Raw genomic sequence first — 17,793 nt, 5'->3', positions numbered from 1 at the left:
GTAATTTAAAGCACTTTGAGCACTTGGAAAAGCACTAAATAAATATCATGAATTATTATTATTATTATTATTATAAATAAAGAAATTGTTTAAGACTAAAATGGATCAGCTTGTAAAATTAAAAAGTCAGCCAGAGGTGGAGTTTTAAAATTGATTAGGGAGCTGATTAGCTCAACAGCTTTTTGCTTTGCTAGTAAAAAAGCTAGCTATCAAAACGTGTCATGCCTTTGTCTTCCATTGTCTAAATGATGGAACAATATCTTTAAAAAGGTAAATCATTATTTTAAGTAGTAAATCTGCCCCTGTTATCATGTAGCTGTTAACTGCATATGTAAAATGCAAATAGGGGGCAGGATACTGAAATAAATCCTAAAAACTGAGTTTGAATGTTAATTCATCAGCAGTGACTCATAAAAAGTCATTTATTTTCTGTTTCATTTCACTCCACATTAAAACTTGCCCCAAATTCATTATTCACAAGGCTTATTCCTGGCAGCGAATTGCTGTCATGCACAACACACTCCATCAAAGCAGTCCTTAACTCCCCAATGAAACACCCCTGAGTATTAACACCACTAAATCAAAAATAACTTAAACCCAGGGCTTCAATAACATTTCGGCTCCAACAGCTTCCATGCTGTGATGGCTATAATTATTTGTCTAGCCATAAATATGCCCTCTGGTAATAAATGTCCTTCCGATAAAAATCCAGTTGAAAATCAGGAATAGCTCACCAATTCGATCTTGTCTTTTCTTGATTTATCATTTGTGTGCAATATTGGATACGTCAGTTTGAGTAATGGCGAGGGTAAGTGGGAACAAATATAAATACATGGCGCCTGCAGGAGACACAAAGATCACAGATGCTGGACCGCTTGCCCCGTCACTGACCTTGATGGGAGGTTTTCGGGTGATGTGAGAAACCAGGAAGTTCATGGCGATGTCTTCACAGTTGATGTACTCGTCCACCATGTCCCTGATAGCCTGGGGCATCACGTAGGAGTACAGGTAGGCGTAGTACTACATCAAAACAAACACCAGGGGACAAGTCAATTATGTGGCTATGAGACGAGATACATTTGGCTGCATGGTGTATGTTTTTTTGGGGGGGGATGATGAGTTCAAGGTCTGACCTTATGGAAGAATGCAGCACCGGTCAGGACCATGGAGAGCTCACAGGAGTAGTTGGAGTTGTAGAGCCAGGACTGATGGTTCACGTCCCACGCGTGGTACCTCCCGGGGAAACCCACGATGCGATCTCTGGCCTCGCGCCACACTCTGTGAGACAAAGTCAGCAGAAGTTCTCCTTTAAAAAAATCTCTTGTTTGTGGGAATTGTAGAGTGAAAAATACTGTAGAAAATATATAGTTTTTTTTAAAGGATAATTATTTTTTGTTACCAATTAGTTTGCAATAGGAAAATTAGAGAATAGAGCAATTAAAAAGGGTTTTAGTGTTGAAAATAATCGATATTGCTTTTGCCCATGCTACTTTGTTAATAAAAGAAATGGCTGATAAAGGTTTGCGGATCTCATAATATATGCCATCACTTCCTCTCATTGATATTTAAAACATTTTTAATGCAGCTGCTACGTGATTCCCTTCATAATGAAACGTTGCTCTAATGCAGTGTATAATTCCTCATTTTAAATAAATGAATTAAGACATGACTGGGCAGAATTATTAAATGTTTAATGAACTTTTAATTATTGTTGTTTGCCAATTTTTTAGTTTGTTTTAAAAGTGCAGTGTTTGAACTTTTCTGTATAAAACACGTGACACATTTTTCCCTCCTGGGGTTAATTAAGTAATTATCCTCTTGTCTTTTATCAGTTTCACGCTACCATAATGTAGCCCTATAGCGGCGGGAAGGTTTTGGAGATAAATCTGTGTTTCATTTGATCAGATTATATACTTGGAATTCCTTCTGCAGACACAGACGAATCAAGAAATCTCTAAAAGCAGTCTAATGTTTTAAATGAGCTAATGTGAGGCCACTTAAATGTAAAGACAGTCAGCTGCTGCGTAATGTTTCCTCTTTGGAGAAAGTTTAGCTGAGGAAACATTCCTGGGTAATTCTGGGGAAGTTTGAGATTCATGATGAATGACCCGCTACACACACATACCATGTATACATCACTTCAGGGGACATTACATTGACTTACATGCATTTCCTGGAGACTTATTCTAACCTTAACCATAACCAACACATGCCTAACCCTAAACCTAACCAAGTCTTCACCCTAAAATTAATGATTCCCCCCATACGTGACTGTGTGAACAGATTTAGGTCCCCACAAGTATAGTCCTGCCTGCCTGCCTGCCTGCCTGCCTGCCTGCCTGCCTGCCTGCCTGCCTGCCTGCCTGCCTGCCTGCCTGCCTGCCACACACACACACACACACACACATTCTGCCTGCCTGGACACGCAGCTGCAGCATGGTGGTCTTTTAATTGGATTAGACATGGCCTTCACAATCTGCCTATCCAAGTAAAGTATTAACAAATAAATTATAATTACAAGGAAGCATGTTTTCCCTTAAATTGATCTGGCTGAGTTTCGAGTGGTGGCTTCAGTTTTTCTGTAGAATTCAGAATTTTTCAGGAATGCGAAGCTTCTGCATTCTTTGGGCATTTTCCCTTCCCACTGGAGACGAAGCTTTCCCTCTAATTACGCTGCATTTTTTCCACTCTTCACACCATGTCTCTTGAGAAAGAATGACTTTAACTATCATCAATCTTGTTTTTCTTCAACAAACAAAAACACATTCCATTAATCACAACCCCTTTTCTTTTCAAAATAACTGGAAAAAAAGCGAAAATTGTGGTCTGTAAAGATTTCTTTTAATTGCCTGTCCTTCCCCTCCACGTCTGGATGCCTATCATCAAACATTAAAAGGTAATTGTTTTGTCTATTCAGTGCCTTTTAAAATGCGGGTACTTTAGCAAACATTTGTAATTAAATTAGAAGAGATTTGTTTTCACTTCTACATATCTTTGTTTTTCCCCGTATCAAATCCACTTGAATTCAATGTTATAAGACAATAAAATGCTTTGTGTTTTAAACCACAAAAAAAGTAATGACAAATGCATGTGTTGCCCAAGAGCCCAAAGTGATGACACATGTTGTTTACAGGGTTTCTCTCTTGTATGTATGAATCTCTAAGATCTCATGCACTCTGTTACTGCCACTGACCTGAACCCGAACATGATCTCGTCGTGGCGGAGATGAGCGTCATCGTCAATCGACAGGATGGCCTCGGTTTCCACGACGTCCCAGGGAAGGAAGCGGTTGTTGAGGCTGTTTTTCTCTGTGCGGACAACCTGCAGGCGCAACAACAAACAGTCATTATTCTGAGAAGTGATTCTTTATAAAGAGGCTGGATTGTGCTTTTGGGAGTTTGAGCTTTTGCTGTAGTTTGTTATAAAGGTTTATGTGCATGTAAATGTTCTGCAAAGACTAAAATCACAAAGTTCAGATTCTTCCATAAGACATATTTTAGCACAAAATTATTCCAAACATGTGTCAGTCATACGTTGTAGTAGGGATGCATACCGGTATCACCGAAATACCGGTTACTGGTGGCTACGGTATACCGTACCAAAATCAGATCCGGTTTCGATACTTTAAAAAAAAATATATATATATATATATATATATATATATATATATATATATATATATATATATATTTTTTAATTTAATTTTAAAAGTGAGCCGTAATATCCTTAAACTCGGGCCCAAACCGCCAAATTACGATGTCAATTTCGACTTGAAACTCCACAAACGAGTCACCGTGGAGTGTGGGCTGCACCATATTGTTGACATCCGCCAGCCAATCAGATCGCGCGCCTTGCACCGGCTTCGGTGTATGTATTTTTCATTGTTTGTTCAATACTAGAAAGGTAAGTCCCACAAATGAGCTGTGATGGGATTTGTTTTCTCTCACCAGTGAAGGCAAATGTTGATTTTAAAGATGAGATTTGTTTGTTTGTGCAATGCCGAGATCTCATGACCTTTATTCTATTATTTATTTGTTCTCTAGTCGAATCTCAGGTTTAACATTAATTATAACGGTGCTATAACGGTCTGTTTGCATTGACAAGATGTGCTATTCACGCGGCACACCTGATGGCGGGTGTTATAAAAGATATTCCATAATCGGTTTTCTTCATATTTTTAATGTATTTTTCATTGTTTGTTCAGTACTAACAGGTCCAAGAAGTCCCACAATTAAATTTAATATTCATTTGACATGTTAACTATATCGTAAAGCGCTTCATGATGGGAGTAATTGTGGGATGATACATTTTCAAAGTATCACGATATGTATCGGTTGAGTATCGGTATCGTTCAGTGGTATCGGTATCGTTCAGTGGTATCGGTATCATAAAAAATATGCATCCCTACGTTGTAGTTATACATGATCCGTATAAAAGCAGTTTATATATAAGCCTGTTAAATAGTAGTGCCAGATGGCAGCAAAGACTCTGCTGGCACTGACAAAAACAATCTAATTCTTTAGCTTCTCTTCACAGCTTACCACTTGTGCCCGTCACAAACTAATGGGGTGAATATGAATCACATGAATATTTGATTTTTTCCGACTTAATTCAAAAGCCCAAATTGTGTTATTCATTGGTGTCAGACTTCTCAGACGGCTAGTAATTTGTATGGACTCCTGCAGAGTTTCAAAGAAGAACTGATCCAAACAACTTTGTGTAATGTACCGCATCAAACTTTGCACCACCTCAAAAACACTTCGAGTTACTCTTTTGCACTTCAAAGAGACGAGATAAGAAAGAGATATATTCCTTACAAATACAAACAAACACCACTGAGATAAATTGGACATTTGTTGAACAAGAGTGTTAGACATTAGGAGCACTCACCACGATGGGCAGGCCGATGTCTGGCCACAGCAGGTCGTCTGAGGGGGGCTTGGGTGAGTTCCACACCACCACTACTTTGTTGAGGTACGGCAGTCCATTCAGCCTCTCCAGAGAGTTCATCAGCACCTCCTCCCTCTCATAGGTCAGCATGACCACGGTGAACTGTTCTCGGGGCACGTTCCCTCCTAGAGCTGCCTGAAACTCCTTCCCTGAGCCTCCCGTACCTCCACCGATGGGCCTGAAGCCAGTTCCAGAGCCGAGGAATTTGGCTTCTGAGGGCAGCACGGGGTCCAGAGGAGTGTGAGGGAACAGATGGAAAGGTCCCGGGGCCCGGTTCCATGCTCTATATGTTTCTGAAGCTGTGTATGTGAAGTTGCGGAGAAAGCGCGGAGAGGCGTAGGGGGGCTCCGTCTCAACAGGACCCAGATCCAGGTCCCCATTGTCAGCCAGGTTGGCATCAGTTCCTGCCAGCTTCCCTGCTTTGTGGGGAATCTCGTGAGCCGGCTCTTCTTTGATGGGAGCAGCAGGAACCTGGATGCTGGTTCTGATGCAGGCCAGGAGGGTGTTTAGAACATTCTCCGAGGTAGAGAAGTACGTTTCCCACAGGAAGCGGCCCTGCCGCCTCATGGCCAGCATGTCATTGTCTGATAGGCTGCGCAGCAGGAAGTGTAGCTCTGTGACACGAGGCTTAGGGACTATGATGGCAGCTTCGCTCCATCGAATAAGCTGGTGATACGGCAGTCTGGAGTGGTCCCCCAACACGACTGGGATGGTCCCCACTTCGAGGGCCTCAAAGAGCCTCATCCCACAGCCTGCTGAGGCCACCAGCTGCCCGTCCCCTGGAGCTATCACCAGGCCAAAGGTGGAAACCTTAAGCACCTCCAGCCGGTCCTCCCTCTCCCCACACAGAGCCCACTCAGTCGGCAGGCTCGGCCGGGGGTTCTTGCAGGTGAACTCCACCAGCACCTGATCAAGGTGGCTGTCCTGCACCGCCTTTAAGGTGCCGATGATGCGATCATCGTAGTCGGCTGGTGGGTCTCCTTCCATCTCCTCCTCGAAAGTCTGGGGGGGTCCTTCGTGTAAGCTGCTCTTTAGTGACTCCACCCTCTCCCCCTGGAAGGTGAAGAGGTATTTCCTCTTTACAGGAACTTGAGGGGGCACTTCTAAAAAGTTTGGCTCTGAGAGGGCATGAACGAGCGGGGACACAACCAAGTCAAAGCCCTCGCGGTACTGCTGCTCCAGGAAGGTGGACTGAGCGACTGCCGCCCGTCCTGTGCTCACATTATACAGGAAGTTCTGTGTCATTGACTTTCTAGAGAAATGCACCAGAACATGATTGTGTCCATCAGATCTCCAGTAAGGCAGAGCTTTCAGTTGCTTCTCCAGCTCTGAGGGAGGTGGAGGCGGGGAGGACTCCTCCTGCAGCTCCCCGACTAAAACCAAGTAGAGACAGGCAACGCTGGGGTTATCGGTTATATAAATGTTGCTCTTCACTGATGCTGCAAACGCCTGCTTCACCAGGGGGTCAATAAAGTCTGCCCATGGATAGGAGGCGGTGTCATAGACATAGACTGGAAACCCAGAGGTGAGAGGGCAGCGGGCGTAGTCGAAGCAGGAGCGTAGGCGGCAGGAGCGTGCAGACTTCGGCGGTGGTAAACCCGGGTCCTCCTTGTCTGGCAGCAGTCTGACCGGCAGTGAAAGCTTGGGCTGGTTCTGGGCCATCAGTTCTTTATAGGAGTGTTCTGTCTGGCTGATAACGTTCTTCAGCTGCAGCAGGTCCTGCTTGGCGCTGTCGATGCTGCGCTTGCAGGCCTCGATGCGCATGTTGAGTCGGGAGATCTCCCCGTTGAGCTCCTGCCTCTTGGCCTCCAGCTGCAGCAGCTCCTCGCTGACCGACTCGCGGATCCGGCACAGATCCTGCACGTGTTTGACCTCACAGAGTTCGCCGCCGGGCCGCGGGCCAAAGATGTGCTTCTCGGGACCCCCGGCTTCATCGATGGTAGTGAGGTAGTAATGGGCGATGAGTGGGAAGAAGACCAGGATGAAAAAGAGCATGAAACTGAGCCAGGTGAGACGCACGCGCCGTAACACCCATGGCTGGCCACCGGCGCCCGCCCCCCCGCCGTTACGCTGCATCGTTGACTCTCTCAGTCTGCTCCTTGCATTGCCAAGGAAGCGTTGCTATGGGGATCAGCAGCGGCCATGATACGACCTTGTCAGCAAGGAGAGGATCGGCCTCACCTGTATTCTAAAATAACCTCTGATGTGGTATAGCTCAGACAAACTAATACCATCTCTATTGCGGGGTTAAGCTATTTTCCTAATCTATTCCAGAAAACACTCTGGTGTCTGGAGAGTTCCCCTCGATGGGAGAGGCACGGAGGGCATGGAGACGGGTGGGTGGGCCAGCATTTTTCGGGCACTTTTTCCAGGGATTCCTTTTGGAGATCCGGCTTCTGGAATATTGTCTTCCTTCTCAAAGCGGGAACCTGGGAGAGAAAAAAGAAAAATAGTGCCGATTATAAAAAAAAAAAATCTAAAAGCAAGATCAAAGTAACTATTGGAGCTCACAAACAAGTTTTATGTCCCAAAACATTTTACATGCATATTTTGAAACTCATGACTGGGAACCGATAGCTGCATTTAGTAAAGCAGGCTCATTAGAAACTGGATGTTACAGATAAAGTTGTTTTTGTCATAACAGAGGCTGGAGGTGGAATGCTGCCATCCTTAATATAATGCCAACATGTATGTATGGTCAGGCGCTCCATAGTTAGCCACTGTAATTGTTTCTCTGTAATAGGGCTGCTCGATTATGGCAAAAATCATAATCTCGATTATTCGGGTCAATAATTGTAATTGCGATTATTAAATGCGATTATTCATTGACTTTGAAAACATGTTATTGGAGAGAAAAATGTGAACAGTATGTTTTTTTGATTACCCTGAACTTCAAGTATAATTCAACAAAAAAAAGTAATAATACAAAAATAATCGTTTTATTTTGATTACGTCGTTTTCGTAATCGTTGCAAGCCATAATCGTAATCGCGATTAAAATACGATTAATTGAGCAGCCCTACTCTGTAAAGCAAGACACTGCAGCCCAACCTTTTCCCACATGATTACCCAAAAAGAAAATCCTCAGTGTGCTGCAGAATACCAGGGAGTATCTTTTCTTTCAATTTCTTCCCTTTCTGAATCAGCCAGTAGGAGCAGAGGAGGGCCCTCACTAGTAAAAGTGCACACCGTAGGAGAGCCAACACCAGCAGCACCTCCAGCACATCTCATTAAGGGTTCCTCCTGCACCCCGACCTCATCACTGACTCAAATTACCCAGCATCCCTGATAACAGTCCATCTGAAGAAGTGAGGTAGAATTATCTTCACTGGCTCAAAGGAGAAAAAGGCTTGGACAAAGGAAACCAGCTGCCCTTCTGATGCAGAAGGCTTCACTTCGCATGCCAATTTTATTTTAAGTGTTCAAGTTCTTCCCGATGGCTTGTGTTTTATCTTAAGATCAATGCAAGAACAACCATACATACATCTTCCTCTGATCATGTTCTCCCCGTTTGGAGCTAGTTAGAAAATATAAGAATGCAAAACAGAATGAAGATCTTGGAAGCTGAAGTGTGCAGATGATTAGAGATGTCCCGATCCGATCACGTGATTTTCAAAAGATCGGAATCGGGAGAAAAAAAATCGGGAATCGGGATTATTTTTTTAAATACTTTTTTTTAATTTTGTATTCAATATTACAAAACAAAAATGACCATATTCAAGTCTTAAAGTCATCCTGAGGCCTTAGTTTTGGTTTCAAATTACAGAACATCATGTATGTGTTGCTTCTTTGGGGCTTGTTTTCATAGACCTGGTTGCTTATTTCTCTCAAATCTGGCAACACAGTGGGCGCAGTGTCTAATTGTAGCAGTAAGCTAACGAGTACTGACAAGCTTGATTTTGTTTTGATCCAATGCTGCACAACTGAACTGATCCAATGCTGCTGTGAAAGAAAGAAGCTATATCCATGTTGGATAGAATATCCAATTTAAATAAAAAAATAACCTTAAGGGACAACTTGAATGCTTTTTTCTCTTTTTTTTCTCTTAATGCATTGCATAAAGATCGGATCGGGAAAAATCGGTATCGGCAAATTGTCAAAATCAAATGATCGGAATCGGATCGGGAGCAAAAAGAGGTGATCGGGACATCCCTACAGATGATTTAAAGAGAGCAGAACGAAAAACCAAACTGAAAAGTAATATTAGGTCACCTTTCAGAAAGAATCTTACGTAATGAGCATGGTGTACATTTCAGAACAGATTGTTTCTTTCCACGGGCAGCAGACAGTCTACTTTCTGAGCTTCATAGCTAAATCACTACAGCACAAGCCCCTGAGGATGTCCACAAAGTGCCAAACAATCTTTATCAAACACAGAAAGCCACAACACTGAGCGCCAGCCTTCATAAAGCAATGCGGTTCAGACCAGAGGCAGAAAAGGAACGCAGGTACCGTTTACCTTAAGCCGACATAACAGCTCCTCTTGGTAAGGATACAACTCCTGCGACTGGTGAATTTAAGCCTGGGCGGTTGTAACGGTTTCATTACTGCCCGGTTCAGATCACAGCAGAGAGCGATAACCATCTTAAAAACAAACTGGAAAAAAAACCAAACATCTTTCATTCTGTCAAGTAAAAATGTCTCCGTGTTGCCTCCATGTGACGGGCATTTCTGATGTTTAGAGATTACTTCTCCCCCGTCTACACTGACACACAGCACAGCTGGTGTGTGTGTGTGTGTGTGTGTGTGTGTGTGTGTGTGTGTGTGTGTGTGTGTGTGTGTGTGTGTGTGTGTGTGCCTGTCAAGGAGAGGAATGAGGAAAAGGTACTGGAAAATCACATGATAGACACGTGATTTCATCTTGCCCAAAATGACCGACAGCCTGCTGCTTGTCTCCTTTCAGCTGCGTGCCTCAATGCACCTCAAAGCTGTAAAGACTGATATAAAAATCAAAAAACAGTTGGATAATTAATTAATCGATCATAACTGTGGGCATAAAAAATGAATCAAGTCAATTAAATTCTAAATGTTATTATTGATTGAAGGTCGAAAAACTGTGAGCAATGCTTATCAAAATGTCCAAGAATTAAATGTGAGTTCATGATAATCTATGTTGATATGAAACAGAACAAAGGGAGCAAAAATTCACATTTGAGGAGATGAAAATTGCAAATGTTAAGCTTCTTTTTTTATAAAAGCCTTGTCGAATACAGTCGTGTTATCCGGCCGCACTAAGCACAGAGCCACCTGGATACTTTACGACCAAACACAACATTACCAGGATACTGACCAGAGGCTGACTTGTCCAAAAGCCAGCTCCAGTGCATCAGTATGAGATAAAATAAGTGATATGTGTTTCAGCCACAGTCAAATGTGAATCAATTCAGGTTAACATTAGACAAAATGCTCTGGTCCAACAAAGTACCTACAGACCAGTGATCTTTGGTTTATTCAGAACGTGGACAGTAGAAACTGCGAGGCCATGTGACCCTTTGAACGCTGACCCTACTCCTGCTGCGTAGCGATGTGCCCGAGGTGCAGAGTGACCGAGTGGCGACATCACAACTCTCCTGATTAATTGCAGCCAGACTGCCAGTGTCACAGGGCTAATGGCAGACAGATGCTGGCAAACGCTGTCGCTCGGCCTAATCTGGAGCCAAAAACAAGATGGCTTAAAGCTCTGCCCGTGGCTGAGTCTGGGAGTCAGAGCAATACCACATGGATGGGAACTAAATCTCTATCTCTCCAGTTGTAGCTTCCTAATCTGCAGGATGTCTTCTCTGCACTGCACTCAGCTTAATCTGAGAGCTGTTTGCATGGAAAACACACAGGAGAGCATTGATCGCTCCGGGTTTACTTTGTGGGATCAATGATAATGCCATCATTACCTACAGTGGAGCTGCGAGGCTGCTTGGTGTTAAGCACCTTAAGGGCTGCTGTTGAAGCCATTTTCACTTGTAGGCATTAGGCTTACAAGGGGGCAGAAGAGTAAGAGTGAGAGTGAGCTATAAAGTATATTTGCACTCAAAGAGAGATACTGACATCATGGCCGTTCATGTCTTCATCTTATACTTATAAAGCTGCAACGATTAGGCGACTAATCTATTCGTTTATCGACTGTAAAATAAACAACCACTATTCAGATCTTTCATTAAAGGGGACCTGTTATGTTCATTTTCAGGTTCATATTTGTATTTCGTGTCTCTTCTGCGACACGTTTACATGCATTAATGTTAAAAAAAAAAAAAAGTATATCTTTCTCATTCTACCTTTTTTCACCCTCTGTCTGAAACCACAGCCCAGTCTGCTCTGATTGGTTAGCTGGCTAGCTCTGTTGTGATTGGTCAGCCGCTTAGTCGAAAGCCACAGGAAAGTGAAACAGAAAATGCTGTTTTCAGCCCCTTACGTATGGAAATATTCCTGCTGTTTCTTTACGTCATATACACTGATTATCTTTGGGGTTTAAAATGACAACAAAAAATACATTTAAAGACGTTACCTTGGACTTTAAGACACTGGGATTGAAATTGTTCAGTTGTTTTGACATTACATAGGCCCAACAAATCTAGATCTGTAATATTGGGCAGACTCATTTTAAATATTCATCAGTCTCAGCGTTATACAACACAGTCTGCAGTTAAAATATAACCTGAAGCCACTGAGTAACAGCCACTGTATATGGCTGCAGGGACAGAGTATTATATTATTCTTTTCATAGATTGTTAATGTTGAATAGTCTCTGCATGCATGGTATAAATAGTCCACTACAGTCATACTGAAAATCAATACGAAATACAACCCAGTCTCTTTTTAGAAGGCTATATCCTGCAACGTTTTCATATCAAATGGTCTGTAGTGTTCACAGGGGAAAGAAGAAGCTAAAGCACAGATGACCCAGATAAAAAAACGTATGCTGCTACAAATGGTGAGCAAGCAGTGACTGCAAATAACTGGTCATGTTGATGATTAACGCAGACTGCATTGCTCTAGCAGTCAGTTATTTCGGATTTTGGAAACAGACTTTTAACACAGGCTTTAATATCAATCTGCCAAGTCAGAGAGCATGAAAGCATGTCATGTTTGCAAGCTCTCTGGAACGCGTCATGTTGTGACTAATACACCGAGACGGTCCGAGCAGAATATTTTCATCTGAAGTCAGAAGAATAACAGCAGCAGGTGCTGGAGCAGTGAGGAAGTGGGACACTGCCTTTACGTTTCCAGACATTTGAGGGCAATCACTTGTATAAATGTTTGAACAGTCTCTCTGCACACTGGCTTTCTGAAGCAGTCCTCTATATACTATTGACATCCAACTATAACAGGTTTTTACTTGACCGCTTCAGAGTCACGTGGGGGAAAAGCAGCTTGTGAACGAGAGAAAGCTGAAGGAGAGACATATCCTGCAGCAAAACTGAGAGTGAGGCCAATAGTCTGTTCCGACTGTCCAAGAAGCATCTGAGCTTTTGACAGAAAGTGAGATGGACTGAAGGAGTTAAGGGCCGACAGAAAGATCCCACAGCTTGTATTTTTAATAAGGCCCCGGGTAGCAAGGCTTCAAGAAGAGGTACTGCAAGGACTAAGAAGTCTAACGATAAGAATAATTAAAGTTTTTTTTCACTCTTCTTCAAACGCTCTCTTTCCACTGCTTTAGGTTTGACTACCTGATTAGATCATATGAACAAAGACAAACTGTCACAAAGCTATCTCTGATTCGTCAGACAGCCAGCTTCGTAATCAGTTGTTATTTTTGTAGGTATTTTGTAATTGACAAAAGTTCAAGACAAACGGGAAATGTCAGAATAGTTCATTAAAATCACCCTGAGGCGAACAAATTTCAAAGCAATCCACTCAAAAACTGTGACGATATTTGAATAATTCATTACTTTCTGCTCACCAAAGACTCAGAACCTTTTAGAATCATGATTTCAGTTTGCTTTTCTAGATTTAGAAAGAGTACACATGTTCTCTTCATCAGGTACACAGTCTTTGGGATGAACAAATCACCACGTGAGGGATTGCTGGGATAGTTCAATAAAAACAAAACCTCTCCCACACGCTCTAACACATTTACGTGATAGGCTAAGAGGCCGGACATCTCTAAGCGGTTGACGAGTCACAAAATAGCCGGCCAGCTAACCAATCAGAGCAGACTGGACTCTGGTTTCAGACAGAGGGTGAAAAGAGGTGCTGCAACATGAGAGAAATAAAGAGCTTTTTGAACATTAAAGCGTGGAGACATGTCACAGTAGAAGACAAATATGAACCTGAAAATTAGAATAATATTTCCTCTTTAGGTCAGTCAAATGTTTTCCTCTAAACGCAACAAATATTCTCATATTTTATTAATGTATCTGTGGTACAATATAGCTGTGTCCAGAAAATGAGAAACTCAGAAACTGCAGTGTTACAATGTTCCACAACAACAGTAGTATTTTCCTCTAGTCAGCAGTACGAAGGTTATAGGCACTGCAGTGCTGGGCCCACTTATCCGAAGAGAAATCAATAAGGAATATACCTCACTGTTATTTCACTCTGTAAATAAATGCTGTGCACACGATTAACATTACAATATGAGCTAAAAGGTACCAAGAGTGTTTACTATTTGAATTTTTAACCTTTTTTATGGATTTTCTTAGCTGGTCAAGGATGTGAATAAGCTTTCACACAGTCATAAATTGCTCTTTTTATCGATCCGTTCTGTCCTTATCATTGAGCCATTACAGCTGCCTATAATTTGACTGACAGAAAATGGATTGTCATTTAAGTCTTGAAAAACGCTTCCCCCAGCTTTTCCCATGTGTGGGTTTTCTGCCTGCAATATCTGTTATAGCTCCAGAAGAAAATGGATACTAGTACAAACTGTAGCATGTGAGTTTTGTAAATCCTAAAATCTGACTGCAGCAGTGAGCACGGGCCTCTAGAGGAATGTTACTTCACTTTAAACTCATCATGGCCTCTGGGGTTCCTGTATATCCGGATGTATTTCTCTCCTTAAGGAGTCTCTGGGTCATTGTGCTTGATGACAACCTTTCAAATAATTAATTGTGATTTCATAGAGAGGATGGAGGTAGGGCGCTCCCTGTGGAAGTGATGGAGGGGGGGAAAGATGGAGGCAGCTGCAGGGGAAAGCACAGTCATGGGTCTGTGTTGGGGGGGGAGCAGCTGTTGCAGCCATGGATCACAGCTCATCTGCAGACGGCTGACTGAGCGTTTCAAGGACCTTTCTCACTGAGAAATCACACAAGGGCCTCAGGACTGTGCCGTGGTTCTCAAAGACTGAATACAAAGTCAGAAAATAAAGGACTTTTAAGAACTTTAAGAGCACTTTATTAAAGGTCCCATGTCATGGCCATTTCTACTGATCATAATTCCATTGTTGAGGTCTACTAAAACGTCCCGCCGAGTGTGTGTGTGTGAGGAAGTCCGCGGATTGGTCCAAACGTAACGGCTCCGCGGACGTAACATAACAAATGGCCCAATCCGCGGAGCCGTTACGTTACGTCACTATACCCGAAATACGTCACTATACCCAAGAAGTAAACAATGGAAAAAGAGAAATCTCCAACGAGGCGTTCTGGGGCAGCATAGACAGGTCTTTTCTGTGTTAGTTTTACTCGCTACAGGGTGTACTTTGAGGGTTGTGACTGCAGACCGTTTACATGCAGAAAAAACTACATAACACACACAAGGGGACGGGTAATAACCAGAAAAGCATGACATGGGACTTTAAGAGAAATAACTCATGTGATCAGATCTAGTGTGATTAATACTGTTGGGAAAATACTGAATGTACTCTTGCAATATCAGAGTAGCCCATGATAACAAAGGCCCAACTGTAGCTGTCTACCTAACAGGATGTATGATTACCCAGAAGAGCGTCAGGACACACTGTTTTAGGCATATGATAGCTATGTGATTAACATGATGATTCAGCTCCTAGGGAGATAGGCATATGACGGTCATGTTTATTGCTTACGTCGGCCTTAGCTAATCTGAACTAAACAATGAATACGGCTTTGAACCGGTATTCCTGCATCTTGCGACTGTGATACCCCCTCTCTTGTATTTAAGCATGTGAAAGACACTATTGGGGGAACTATTCATCCCATGCAGCTCTGTATGTGATGAGTACTTCCATTCTTGCAAGGATAATAAATCCTGATTATTGAAGCTCAAGCTCAGTGACGAGTGATATTTTTCTTACAAATACTATACAAATAAATAGACAAAAATGTTGTTAGCTCAGATGCCAGTGTAGCCCTATTTTATTTATTAGTATTAGTTATATACGATGTTGAGAAAATTGAGGGCTGGAGTGCTGGGATACTATTAGGCATTGAGAAACTTTATCTAAAAATATACATGCAAAAGGTCAATTCTGTCTGATCTAATGAAGTACATACTTGACAAAGGTACTTAAAATCGTATTGGTTCAAACATCAAATCTTGCCATACAAGTATCCAGCTCATTTATTAGTAACATTGTCCACAGAACACCATTAGCTTCCATGTTATCATAAGAACAATCTATCTCAAATGTATTTAGTTTTAAATTGTATTGTGTCATTTAATCCAACCCTAATGTGCTCTATTGGAAAACCAAACACTTTGCAATGTAGGCCACATGGCTAATGTTGTTAGTACAGTGTTGATATTCAACTTTGCCTACCGCTTCCTGTATAAGCGCTGAAAACTTCCCGGTGATGCGGGTGGGTACTGCTTAATGCTGCTCTTTTTATTACCTAATATCGCTGAAGAGACGACAGCGAGGCCGTTATGATCATCAGTAGTATCTGTGTGCTGATGACCCGGCGCAGGAGCAATTATGATCGCCCTCCATGTGGACCACCTCCTACTCACGGCAAAATATACGAGCGTGTTGACCTTTATCTCTCAGTGTGTGCATTAAAGCAGCGAAAGAACACAAAGAGGCAGACAGGAAGTCCACCCTCGGTGCCTTGGTGTTTAGAAACAATGACACACGATTCGATGATGCGTGTATTTATAACTTGCAGTATTTTGCACGGCAGATAACAAGAGAAAGAGAAGGAATGAGTTCATAATGACAGATGGGCCTGGTAGCCTCTAAAGCTCTTGCAATATGACAAGGATTACTCAGGAGAGCCAACAAAAAAAAAAAAGGTGCTCATGTCCTTGAGGGGTGGCACATTACAAAAGACAATCCAAGGTAAGACAAAACAAAAATCCATACGAAAAGATTCTTATGGCAAATTCTGTGAGAATCTCCAGTTATGTGATAAACAAAGTGCATCACAATGTCTTTGCAGTTAATCTGTCACTGTGCTGTAAAGCTGCTGAACCCACAGGGGTGAGGCGAGGAGACGCTCACTGTGTCGCTGAGAATTGAGAATGTGACAGCCAATTAGAGTCGGAGAGGACGTACAGGCACACAGGACTCACCCGTTATTCAGGACACCTCAGCTGGCATATTTGTCTCACTTGCTCTAACTTTTGAGAAAAACCTCTTTAAGATAGGATGCCTGTTGTTCTTCCTTTGTCAGAAAGTCACACAGTAGCAACACATTTAATTATGTGTCATTTAGTTTCCTAAAAAAGGCTTGTTAGCATTTTAACTGTGGCCCTTCGTGGAAACAAAGAAGAGAGTAAGCAGCTGGTTTTCTTAAATGATTGTTTACTTGTATCTTAATTGATGTTGGGATAAACCTTGACACAAAGTCCAGACAATTTCGTAAGTACTTTAACATTTAAATATAACTACAATTAAGCCTGCATCAGAATGAAGAGGGTTAAAGTTCAGACTGAATCTCCGTTGTTCAAAATACAGATGTTTGACGAGTTTAATAAGCAGACTCTAGGCAAGAACCACAACTATCGCCTTTATTTTATAGCACTATGCCGTAAAACAAGTGTTTCATATCAAATATTTATGAAACACAGCTAATTGCTCCTACCGTGGTGTGAAAAGCAGCACTTGATTATTTTCTTGGCGTTCCTACAAGCTTTTTAAGTTCTTGCACAATCTAGTAATACATTTAGCACAATCTAGTAATACATTTAGCTATTTTAGATTTTAGTTAAATATGACCTGGATTACAAATGAGGTAATCTAACAGAAATATGAGCTCACATCGTGCAAGACTGAGAGTTAATTATCTTTCTGAAGTCTCTAGAGCAGGGGTGCTCAATACGTCGATCGCAAAGGTAGTGTGGGTAGATCGCATGGCATTTCTTTTTTTAAAGTTAGCCTATCATCCATCCTTACTATGGCATTTGCCACTTGATTGACGTACAGGTAAGCCAGTCTGAGTTGTATTGTGCCACTTGCGGGTTCATGCAGTTATGAAGGGGCCTCACCTCCTCATCTTATGCGCAATTATCGTACGCAATTATTGTAAGCGCGCCACAGTTGTTTAGTCCACTAGCACCCCCCCACCCCGCGCTCGCGACACAGATTGGGCAGGGGCTTGGTCATTTTAAAAGTTGCTCCAAAGCTGAAAAAGTGTGGGGTCACCCCTGGTCTAGAGTAGGGATGCCAGAAACTGACCATGATCAAATTCGAAGATCGGACAGCCCTGGCGAATATTAATCGATTATTCGCCTGCGCTGCTGGCTTCCTCCAAGTTTACGGTAAAACAAACTGGTGGTGTGACCAATGGCCATTTACAATTATTAATAATATTCCTATTATTAGCATTAGTCTATATTTTGGTTGAAACTAAGCCAGGAAAAAAAAGAAAAACATAAATAATAATAAAAAAATATATAAATAAAATCAAATTAAAAACATTATTTTCGATTATGGAGACTGTAACGAATATTCGAAAAATCGCTGTCATCCCTAGTCTAGAGAGTCTGTAACTCC

The 17,793-nt window shown here is 42.1% G+C and overlaps 1 protein-coding gene across 1 annotated transcript in view; it reads right to left on the bottom strand.

Annotated features, from left to right (window-relative positions):
- Nucleotides 1-17,793, bottom strand: part of extl3 (exostosin-like glycosyltransferase 3) — a 32,648-nt gene that overhangs the window by 3,280 nt on the left and 11,575 nt on the right. Inside the window, exons 2-5 of the mRNA XM_079644745.1 lie at nt 4,891-7,379; nt 3,194-3,321; nt 1,134-1,278; nt 892-1,020 (exon numbers count right to left, since the gene is read on the bottom strand). Coding sequence (XP_079500871.1) covers nt 892-1,020; nt 1,134-1,278; nt 3,194-3,321; nt 4,891-7,026 — 2,538 coding nt within the window. The 5' untranslated portion in view covers nt 7,027-7,379. The remainder of the gene's footprint in view (nt 1-891; nt 1,021-1,133; nt 1,279-3,193; nt 3,322-4,890; nt 7,380-17,793) is intronic.

Source organism: Notothenia rossii, assembly GCF_949606895.1.
Source record: "Notothenia rossii genome assembly, chromosome: 8".
In the NCBI taxonomy this organism is placed as follows: domain Eukaryota; kingdom Metazoa; phylum Chordata; class Actinopteri; order Perciformes; family Nototheniidae; genus Notothenia; species Notothenia rossii.
The sequence above is the reverse complement of the archived record's forward strand: the minus strand, read 5'-3'. Positions and strand labels throughout refer to the sequence as shown.